Source organism: Salvelinus alpinus, chromosome 23 (genome assembly GCF_045679555.1).
Source record: "Salvelinus alpinus chromosome 23, SLU_Salpinus.1, whole genome shotgun sequence".
NCBI lineage: Eukaryota > Metazoa > Chordata > Actinopteri > Salmoniformes > Salmonidae > Salvelinus > Salvelinus alpinus.
In genome coordinates this window covers 37,663,947-37,675,313 of record NC_092108.1, presented here as the reverse complement: position 1 = coordinate 37,675,313, position 11,367 = coordinate 37,663,947, and the positions used below count along the sequence as shown (strand labels likewise).

General features: G+C 44.7%; 1 protein-coding gene across 4 annotated transcripts in view; it reads left to right on the top strand.

Annotated features, from left to right (window-relative positions):
* The first annotated feature begins 5,439 nt into the window (after positions 1 to 5,439).
* The window catches only part of LOC139550906 (ephrin type-B receptor 1-like), a 324,253-nt gene continuing 318,325 nt past the window's right edge, over positions 5,440 to 11,367 (top strand). Inside the window, exon 1 of one of the 4 annotated variants that reach the window (XM_071362163.1) lies at positions 5,440 to 5,745. In XM_071362163.1, the coding sequence (XP_071218264.1) occupies positions 5,586 to 5,745 (160 nt within the window). In that variant the 5' untranslated portion in view covers positions 5,440 to 5,585. The remainder of the gene's footprint in view (positions 5,746 to 11,367) is intronic. The other 3 variants (XM_071362160.1, XM_071362162.1, XM_071362161.1) reach the window with 3 other exon arrangements.

Genomic DNA, 11,367 nt, shown 5'->3' with positions numbered 1-11,367 from the left:
GATAAATAGCCATCACTAGCACGTTAGAGGCTGCTGCCCTATATACATAGACTTTAAATCACTGGCCACTTTAATAATGTTTACATATTTTGCAGTACTCATCTCGTATGTATATACTGAATTCTATCCTATTCTACTGTATCTTAGTCTATGCCGCTCTGACATTGCTTGTCCAAATATTTATATATTCTTAATTCTATTCTTTTACATTAGATTTGTGTATTGTGTGTGTTGTTGGGAAATTGTTAGATATTACTTGTTTGATATGACTGCACTGTTAGAGCTAGAAACACAAGCATTTCCTTACACCTACAATAACACCTGCTAAACACGTGTATGTGACAAATTAAATTTGATTTGATGCGACGAAGGCGGGTGGCAGCAGAGTGAGGAGACAAGAAAACAGCCCTTGTGTTAGAAACGCGAGGAAAGAGGAAAACTCTTAGTTATTATCAACTGAACAGCCAACTAAAGTAGGCTAATGCATTTGAAGGCATATACAGTATCAAATTGTTTCTTCTACTGAAACTCCCAAAGTTATATCCAACCGGTATAGTAAATTTAGAGCAATAGCCGTGTGTCAACTAGATGATAAATTCAGCACAGATTTTTATGTAAGATTTTATTTATTTGAAACAATACAAAACATACACATACAAATGACAATATGCAGACAGTCACAAACATCCACAACATCAACCCTGCCCAGATCCACCTGCTCACACCCACATCTCCAGTGCCAGCACCGTTTGGACTGGGACAGCGCCACCTCTCTGCCTTGAGACAAGCTGGGGAGCTCATCTTGATAAATCAATCAATGTTAGATTTTGGTTTTCACTGAATCTCTGCTTGGATATTTGGTAAGCCTACAATTAGGCTGGGAAAATGTTAGCTAAGTTGAGGTCAGTGCTCAGGATCATCTTTGTCTTAGTTTGCTCATGCTACATATTAGCACTGATCAGTACGTTTTGCTAGCATGTTACGTAGCTTAACAAGTGGATTTTTGCTCTTCACTCGAGTGCTGTCCTGTTCTACTGTCGACCAAAAGTAACTCGTCTGATAATCACTGTATATCTGCTGCGACGTAGTGTCCCCATGAGTGACTGAACAACGAGCCAATCACGGCGCAACTCGAGAACATTACCAACGCCTACGCTCTGTATTTTCAGTTGGCTGCCCCACCACCACAGATAGCACTGAGCTAGGCTGAAACTGCCTTCCTCAAGAAAGAGACCATGTTTGTATGTGACTTTATTCACTCAATCATTTTGTTTATACATTGTTTGCAAACTGATATGTGGCACGAATTAATGCCGAAATAACATACAATACAGGCACATTTTTAGCTAAACAGGTGGCTCTGCCCCACCTGCATTGAATGACTGGTCGCCACTGTATCTCTGTACCCCATTTATATGCCCCATGTTGCAAGGATCTGTACACAATTCCTGCAAGCTAAAAATATCCCAGTTATTCCATGGCCTGCATACTCACCAGACAATGTCACCTACAGCCTGATCAACTCTACGCGAAGGAGATGTATCCCGCTTTCTGAGTTAAATGGTGGTCACATTAGATTCTGACTGGCTTTCTCATTCACGCCCTTACCTTTCTTAAGGTATCTGTGATCAACAGTTGCATATCTGTGTTCCCAGTCATGTGAAATCCTTAGATTAGGGCCTAATGAGATTATATAAATGTTCCTTATATGATGTGTAAGTCAGTACAATCTTTGAAGTTGTTGCATGTTGCGTATTTTTTTGTTTGTTTAGTATATTTCTACCTTAATGTTACTGTTCCTGTATAGATTTTCTTGGCTGTAGTCTTTGCCACATGCGTTCTGTATGCCTAGTCTATTTCGTCTATAGGGGAAAAGACGATCGCTACCGGATCGATTCAGGGCCCTGGTCTAAACCACATATCCTGTCCCTAAAACTCTTATATCGAGAAGCAAAACAAAGTGGCTAAACTGTACAACTCATGAGCCATGGGAATAAATTAACAAATATCGTTGTGAATGCGAATATTAGGAGTCAGAGAACAAAGCCGGGTGCGGAGCTGTCCAGTGCTGAAATCTTGATCAGCTAGCGCTGGCCAAGCCGCATTACCTGCCCGTGCTTAATGATATAGGCCTTTGCTATGGTTTCCCATTGGCCTCAAATATTTTACATGATTTGTGTTTGTGTAGGCTACTGTGTGCATGATTTCTCTATTGTACTATGTAATTGATACGGCGTATACCTCCACTATACTACTTTGATATGCATCAGTGGGGATTAAGAAGAGATTATACGCAATGAAAAAAAGTGACGAGCCCGTCGTTATTATTGCCAAGTAGGAAGCGAAAGTGCAAAACTACACAACCGCTTACAACAACACCGCTAACGAAACAGTCTGACTGTCCGAGTTCGACAGTAAACAGAGAGAGAGAGAGAGAGAGAACGAACACTGTCCCTGAAGGGTCTGGAGCATAATCGAGAGATAGGACTGACGTTATGACATTCTAATGTTATTTTAACCCTCACTCAGCAGGGCTAAGGAAAGGTGAGTATGCTTCTCACTGCTCACTACCTCACCACGCATAACTCAGACCATGAATACATTAACAGATGCGTTTAATTCATTGCGATTCTGGGTATTCAGAACCAACCAAGGACACCTCTTAGTTTCATTCAGTTAGTATCCAATTATCACAAACAGCACACTGTGGTCTTGGCGCTTGTATCTAAGGGCCTTCAATAGCTGTCATTTGAATTCATACACCCCTACCTAATTGTGCAAATCTGAAAGGACTGGATGGGTATAAGCAATATAGTACTGTACAGTAATGACTGAGAGAGACTATACAGCAGCAGACAAGTGCAGTAATAAAATGGGGCAAATTATACTGTTATAAAATAAAGATAATGGCTCGAGTGTTCAGTCCGACAGTCCAACCTCATGAAATAATCAATATATTATCCGATCAGATCCACCACTCCTACTCAAAAGAGCGACCTACAGTACAGGCACAACAGGTGGATTCAGAACCATGGTCAGCGTATCCGCCGGACATCAGCTCCGCACTGGATCTGAATATGCGCAAACAGCTTATTGCACTATTGCACAAAGAAGCAAGGAAGAATAGAAAGCCCTGAAAGGGTTTTCATTAAGCCCATATGAAAACAGCCACACACAATACAATACAATATCTTGAACTGTACGGCAGGTATGAAATGAATAGCTGACTTTGAATAAGCAAACACTACTGTATAGGCAGGCATTCAGGCATGGAAACATGAAATCATTATACATAATACCACGGCTGGTATGAATACAATATCTCACTTTGAATTCAGCACATACAGTATAGGCCTGTCTTATCAAGGCAGACATGAACACATTAGGCTAAATCATAAATAAACAGTTTTTAGGCGTATTTTTCTTGTGTGTTTCACGTTTTCCAGCAGAAGGCGTAGACACCTAGGCTTGGTGTTGAAGATGAAGATGAAGAGTATTTCATCATAGACCAGAGTCACTGAGTTCCCTTTCAAAGGACAACAGGGCTAGATTGTTGAGACGTTCAGTCAGCTTGCAAGATCTGAGCGATGTGTTGATACGGCCTGTAGCAAAGAAGAGTATCCCAACACTTCATGAAGTCATAGGAAGAGTGATGCTGGCCCTTAGTAGTCTATTGATGTCCAAAACTTCAATAAGGGATGGGAATTCCTGACCTCCCCCACTGTCCGACGCCTTTGCTGAATAAACCCGTTTTAAATGTCTGGACTCATGAGTCTAGCGTTTTTGGGCAGCGGCTCTAGAAGATTTTGAATTTTTTGATCATATTTTGATATGAATAAAACAAATAAATGTGCCCTATTCACTCTTCACACTCCCTATGTTCACGTACTGCTATGTCCCGTTTATTACATATCCAGAACCACTTAATAGTTGTCGTGTAGCGGGAATAGAACAGTCATGTCAGAAAAGGAGATCCATGCCCTGCAATATTATTATGGTTTAGGCCTTAAAGTAAATACATATTTTAGGCGACATGCTGCTATGCGATCTCCTTACCAACCAACAACAAATGCATATGTTGCAGCCTATCGTTACTCTTACGCGTTCATGTTTTATCAGCCAACTATTATTATCATTCTCCTGCATCAAACATCTACATTTCTCCCAAAATACATAGAATTGCTTACAGTACAGTTTATCAACCGTTAGAAGTTGTGCATGCGCATGGTCTGAGATTTGCGTGGAGATACGCACACTTTACTTTCAAGATCAAAATGGTTAAATAGCAACATTTGCGGGAAAACCTGTGCACATAAGGTTTAGTCTTTTTTTTGTGCGGATGCACCTTTGATCAATTATGCCCCTGGCGCCGCTGGTGGCTGCAGCTGCTGCTGAGAGCAGTATTAAAAGGTGTGCAGACACGCACAGTATTTTGTCTTATTCTTAATACAGCGCGGCAAGCCCGAAACCTGCCCGGCCCAAAATCAATTATCCGAATTGGAGTCCGGCCCGTATAAGACAGTCGAGCCCCGTTGGTTTCGTCCTAAAAATGAGAACTCTATGCTGGAACAACCAACCCCAGCCAGGTGTAGGTTGGGGGTTTGGGTGTTATTGATTATCCCCCCCCCCCCCCCCCCCTCTTCCAGATCCCGGTCCCCCAGCACATTCACAAGGAAACAACCCTTTGTGTCCCCCATCTGTTGCAGCATGTGCACTCATGATCTCACAATAGGATGAGGGTGTGAGGAGAGGGGAAGCGACGGGGAGATCTAACTACTATTAGGGGGTGGCTGTGGACCTTTTGACAAGGCTACTAAGACTAGTCCGAATGCAAATGAGCTCTTTGGTTCTGATGAAGGTCATAGGGGAGGGAGGGTGCCAAGGCACGCGCCGGCCCTAAGACACTGGGGTGGAGGAAGGTGCGGGATGTGGGACTGTGGTAGACAGAAGCCCAATGCCGTTTCTCCCCCTTCTTCCTGAACTGTACATTTTACATTTGAACACTCCCCCCTCATAGATTTTTAGGGAACAGACTGGTGTAAGGAACGGGGGGAGAATTCCCTTTAGCAAAATGCATCACCACTCTAATGCTTTTTGCTGTTTAAAGTGAATTAGGTGAATGGGAGTGAATAAGTGTACTCTTTCATGGGAGAAAGGGGGTAAAAGCAATTGGGGTAGGGAGGAGGAGTTCATGGGAGAGAAGAGGAGGGAGAGAAAGCTGAAAAATTTAGGTTCTTTATATTTTTTTGGGGGAACATTTAATGTAATATCCAATCAAGACCAATTGGTGGTGCTATTCTACTTCACTGAGGCGGTCGAGGTTTCAAATAGGTCAGGGAAAAGTTTGTGTTTTCACAACGCAGGGAGGAGCAGACCAGTGGCGATTGGTTAACGATTTTCACTTTTCAATCTGTGATTGGCCCTGCCGATATAGCGGTGTGTGGGGAGGTTGTCTCGCCCCCCTCCTCTCGTCCTCACTACCCCATGCCATCCCCTATACACTCGGCGAGGTCCTACGCTGGTTGTCACATACTCTTTACTACGGCTTGAAATGTGACTCTCACAACACGGGTTTACCGACTGGAATGCACCGCTCTGTGACAACTGGAGGGATTTTTTGTGCGCGCAAATCCTGCGTGGTTCTCAGTGGATATAGGCTGTGTGGACTATACATTCCTGCCATGACTGTGGATTTGTTTGCGGTTTTATGGGTCATCATCACCACCACAGTTTCTGCGATGGAAGGTAGGCTAAATGATTGGAATTATCATTGCTCTGTTTTTATGGTAGGACCATGGAACGAAATTGAATAATGCTACGCGCCGGAGCTCCCACTGGCTCTCTCGCGCTCTCTTTCCCATGGAACGCCACATTGTATCCGCGAGAGCGTGCGCTCTGTGCTGTCAGAAGGAATACAAGGGATGCGATCCTCTCAATCCCTGTCCAGTTATTGTATCATTCATCAGAATGGGATGGAAGAGTAGGGGTCTGTGGTGGTCTGGTTCTTCTGGGCTGCAGACAGTACAGTTAGACCATGTCCCGTTCTCTCTTCGACTACATGTATCCTGGCCATAATGTTTTCATTGCACTGTTAACATGGGGAGCCTACTTTTATTTGTTTTATTGTGGTATGTTATTGTGCTATAAGATAATTGGTCATCTTTCTAGGCTAGGCTACACTCTTAGAAAAAAGGTTCTGGATAGAACTTAAAATGGTTCTATTGCTTTTCATATATGGCACCCCTAAAGGTTCTATATAGAACCACTTTGTAGGGTTCTTTGATCAGAACCCCAGGGATTCTTCTTCACTGAACCAAAGTTGTTTCCGTTTAGAACCCTTGGGTTCCATATAGCGTTCTATAGATATCTTAACGTTCTATATATAGCGTTCTATATGGAACCAATTTCGGTTATATATAGAACCTTAATGGGCGCCATATTTGAAGCAAGCATAGAACCCTTATTCTCTAAGATAGTGTTTCAAAACTGATGTACAATCTGTGACTTAACCCGGAGAGATGCTTCTCCACCGGGCAAGTGTTGGCGCCTGAGTGTAGATCTCTCCTCTCAAAAACTCTGTATGTTATTCGGGTCACGTCCTGTCATAGGCGAATAATTAGTTTTTAGTGCCAACTCCGAGCAACAGTAGGATAAATATCAGGCGATTTTGAATTGGCGGTGGGATTTGATAGATAGCTGCTCAAACTGTTTAGCGACCGTAATGACTCCGCCAGATCAAACGATGCTGACTGGGTGACGGGTGGTGATGAGGCAGTTCCAGATCAGGACAATTAAAACAATAGGATCAATTTCTCTCTCTGTCTGTCTGGTCCTCTTTGGCACACAAATGCACACAGACAGACATACATACAGACATACCACACACACACTGTGTAGGCTAAATCAACAGACAAGTTTGCCATCATCATCAGTAGCTAAAAGCCATTCTTAGGCTTTAACTTACTTTCCATTTCCTGTGTAGAAGCCGAGGGACTAGAGCACTAGACATCCAGTATGTGATGCAGGCATATTATGCTACAGCCTTTTTGTTATGGAACATCTCCCTTTGCTTTCTTTGCTCACACACTTGCCAAAGCAAATGGCCTGGTGTGGTTCTCTGCTTAACATAGACAAGTGGAATGAATTAAAGACTAGAAAGTGAAGTGGGTGTTACATGATCGTAGTATCTCTGTTTCATCTTTTTCCTTTGATAATGATTACAACTCTCAGGCTGCCAGGGTAGCTCAGTGTTGTAATCCAGTGGTGGCTGACAGCTTGCTTGTTAATATTTATTGTATTCTATCGCACCCACGCACGCACGCACCCACACACACACACGCACACGCACACGCACACGCACGCACGCACACACGCACACGCACACGCACGTGACCCATTGGACATCTTATCCGCTTCCCAAATCCCTGACAGTCGCTCTAAAGGTCTCTCTAGAAAGACAAAGCTGGCTATTGGGTTGAACAGATGGGTATGGGAGACACACTAGGTAACCCGGGCAACACGAGGGCTGAAAGTGATTTCCTTGTTTAGGCTGGTTAATTGAAAGGAGATTGTCTCACGGGCAGGATAAGATGTTAACTGATCTGATCTCCAATCTGTTGCCCTCACTCTCTCTCTCTCTCTGTGTATGTGTGTGTGACAGCATACGGCCCTGGCCACATTATCCCTGCCCAGATCCGTGTCACCCTTAATCTGATTATCTGTCCCTAATCAACACATCAGTCCCGTAATCACAAACAATGTGACAGAGATCACTGTTTGTGTGTGTGTGTCTGGGGGCACCACTGACCATATGAACAGATTGGTGGTGATGAATAGAGAGTAGCCCCCCCCAATCAGTCTGCCAGGGGGAAGGGCTACAGCTGTGTTTGGGGGTCTCCCTAAACATGTTACTATAGCTGTGATAGGTTCAGGTTGGATATCATGATGCGATATTATGGAGCTACAGCTGGACATAAATTACTTTGCTACTTCTATAGATTTCAACCATCCGACTGACTGAACAACCTCTTACTGTGGTTGTCTCTATCCCCTGTCATGCTGTGTCATCTATACGGCTGACATCTATTATCTCTCCTCAATGGAGCGAGGGATGGAGCCAAAGTGGAGGATGAAGAGTGGATGGCTAAACAGAGCATTAGAGCTGAGCAGCGGGCGAGTGTATGGAAGGTGGACGAGGTCATCTGAACCGTGTTGCTCCCGGCAACCCCATGTTTGTGTAAAGGAGGTGGTTTTGCGAAACTCGACTGAGATCTGAAGACTCGCGTTAACTCCCTAGGCTGAGATGTGGGGGATGGCAGCAGACACACAGTGACTGTCTGTCTGACTGATGGCAGCCATGGCTTCACTGAAAGATCATGATGTCACAGAGACCAGGGCAGAATACCCTGATCCTATCAACTGTTATGGTTATGGGACGTGAGGACTGGCTGGCTGTTGCTGTGGGTACTTGTGAGGGATAGTTTGCGGGCTTTGTGGATGCAACCACCCACTGACACAGGCATGTATGCATGCACACACACACACACACACACACACACACACACACACACACACACACACACACACACACACACAAACACACACACACACACACACACACACACACACACACACACACACACACACACACACACACACACACACACACACACACACACACACACACACACACACACACACACATACCATGGCAGAGGTGAGGAGAGGAGAGGAAACAGTAGATAAATTCTGCCTGATCACTAGAAATAGACAGCGATTTTGGATGTTTGAACATTTCCTGAGAACGTTGATATACTCTATGCCTACTTCGGGCACTCAAAACAACAAAAGATTTAAAGGAATAACCAGCACCAGGCATGAACTCACGAAGCTCGGAGCCGGAGCGCGCTGCTTGGAACACTGATCCTCCACACTTCACAATGCTCTAGTAAGACATGACAATACTTGATGATCGTTTTAATTATTTTGTTTTACGCCTTTCCCAAACCATAGCCCTAACCTTAACCACTCGGAATGAATACCTAAACTTAACCCTTTGAGTGGTTTCTGTTTTAACCCTGTAAACATGCGGAATTAACCCTGTAACCACGCAAAATGAATGCGTCAAAAATAGAAATCCAGCCGTAAACTGTCGACTTTCGAAGGGAAACTATGAGAACTTGTTGGATAAGTCACCATGCGCTATAGCTGGGCGGAAGGAGGGAGGAGAGAGGAGAGGAGATGCATTTGCATGCCATTAGAGAAAAATACATGTGCAGTGTTCCATTTCTCCCTCTCTCCCTCCCTCTCTCTGTCTCTCTGTTGCTCTCTTTCTCTACCCCCTCGCTCTCCCCTTCCTCCCTTTCTCTCTGTGTTTATTTGTTCATTCATTTGTTTATTTGGATATCCATTAGCTTTTGCAGAAGCAGCAGCAACTCTTCTGTGCATCTGTGTATCATTATTTACAACAGCAGTGGTCATTTCCCACCACATACAGAGCCAGCACTTATTTATGTTTGCTCTTAAACCAATTAAGCCTGCTTAGCTGACTGGGAGAGAGAAAGGGATGGATGGAGGGAGGAGGAGAGACTGGAGTAGATAGATGGAGGGGTAGTGAGTGAAAGAGGAGGGGAAGAGAAAGAAGAGGGGGAGAGAAATGGATGAGGGACAGAGAGAGGACATGTGAAAGAGGGGGAGGGAGAGGGAGAAAGATCGAGAGAGACAGAAAGAGGGGGAGCGGTGGGAGAGAGAACGGGAGAGATGGATGTGGTGACAGGGAAGCACCAAACCCAAACCCACTGGAACCAACCAGATCCTCCATTAACTACTGTAGCTGGGGACTGGCTGCTTCGGTACTAGACACATTCATCAACTCCAGCAGCGAACCAGAGAGAGCAGGGAGAAGGAGAGGGAGATACACTGGGTGAGAGAGAGTGAGGGAGAGAGAGAGAGAGAGAGAGAGAGAGAGAGGGCAGGAGCAAAGGCAGAGAGATGAGAAAAGGAAAGTGTGTGCGTTTCAAAGAACTACCATGATCATGAAGTCATCCATTTCGAAGCAGGCCAGTGAGGACAAGCTGAGGCTGATGATAGCAAATCCAACAACCTGTGTGTGTGTGTGTATGTGTGTGTGTCTGTGTGTGTGTGTGTGTGTGTGTGTGTGTGTGTGTGTGTGTGTGTGTGTGTGTGTGTGTGTGTGTGTGTGTGTGTGTGTGTGTGTGTGTGTGTGTGTGTGTCTGTGTCTCTGTGTGTGTGTGTGTGTGTGTGTGTGTGTGTGTGTGTGTGTGTGTGTGTGTGTGTGTGTGTGTGTGTGTGTGTGTGTGTGTGCGTGGGTACGTGGGTGCGTGTGCGTGAGTGAGAGTTGAAATCTCCAACCCAGAAGACAACAGGCGTGTATGTAGTAATCAGTCCCAGAGGAATTAAATACCAGTGATGCTGTAATGCCACCTCCCCAGTGGCACAATGGATTAGCGATTATAACAATTATTACATGTTTATGCATGAGTAGCTAATAATGATTCGCTTCAAGCACCATAACAACTGCCAGTCAAACCAACACATATTCTGCGTCATATCAGTCCCCAGTTTAATGCTGACCCAATTCCCTGTACAGAGTATCTGTATGGTATCTGGCTAAGAGTAGAGCAGCAATAGAATAGGTTCAGCGAACAGACAGGCTTTTGTGCAAATATAATTGACTGTTTTTTTGTGTGCATGTGTTCGAGAGGGAGAAGAAGAGCGAGGGAGAGAGAGACAGAGAGAGAGGGAGAGAGAGACTGAGAGAGGGAGAGAGAGAGACTGAGAGAGAGGGAGAGAGAGACTGAGAGAGAGGGAGAGAGAGAGACTGAGAGAGAGAGAGGGAGAGAGAGACTGAGAGAGACTGAGAGAGAGGGAGAGAGACTGAGAGAGAGGGAGAGAGACTGAGAGAGAGGGAGAGAGACCGTGACCCCATCTGTGATGGAAAGAGAGAAGTCACTAATGGATGTGTAGATCAGTCCCCACCTCTCATTTCCTCTCTCCAAATGGACGACTGTAAAACAAAAAGAGAAAAAAACAGCCTATTCTGTACAGAATGGAGTGGGGAAACACAGTGTCACATGTAATGTGCTGTGTGTGTGTGTGTGTGTGTGTTCATGAGTGTGTGTGAGTGTGTGGGTGTGTGTGAGTGTGTGTGGGCCTGTATCCACCTTCGCTACAGGGTTAGTGCTGATTTGCTGACCTATAATGATGTGTGAAGTAGAATGCTAGTTTCTGTGTGAAAATATGTGTGAAAATAGCCCCCTAGCCTTGCCAGTATAGGCCTTGTGGTTATGGTCTGCCTCCTGGCCAGCCACTGTTGACTGAGAGCATGATGACTGAGCATCATGATGG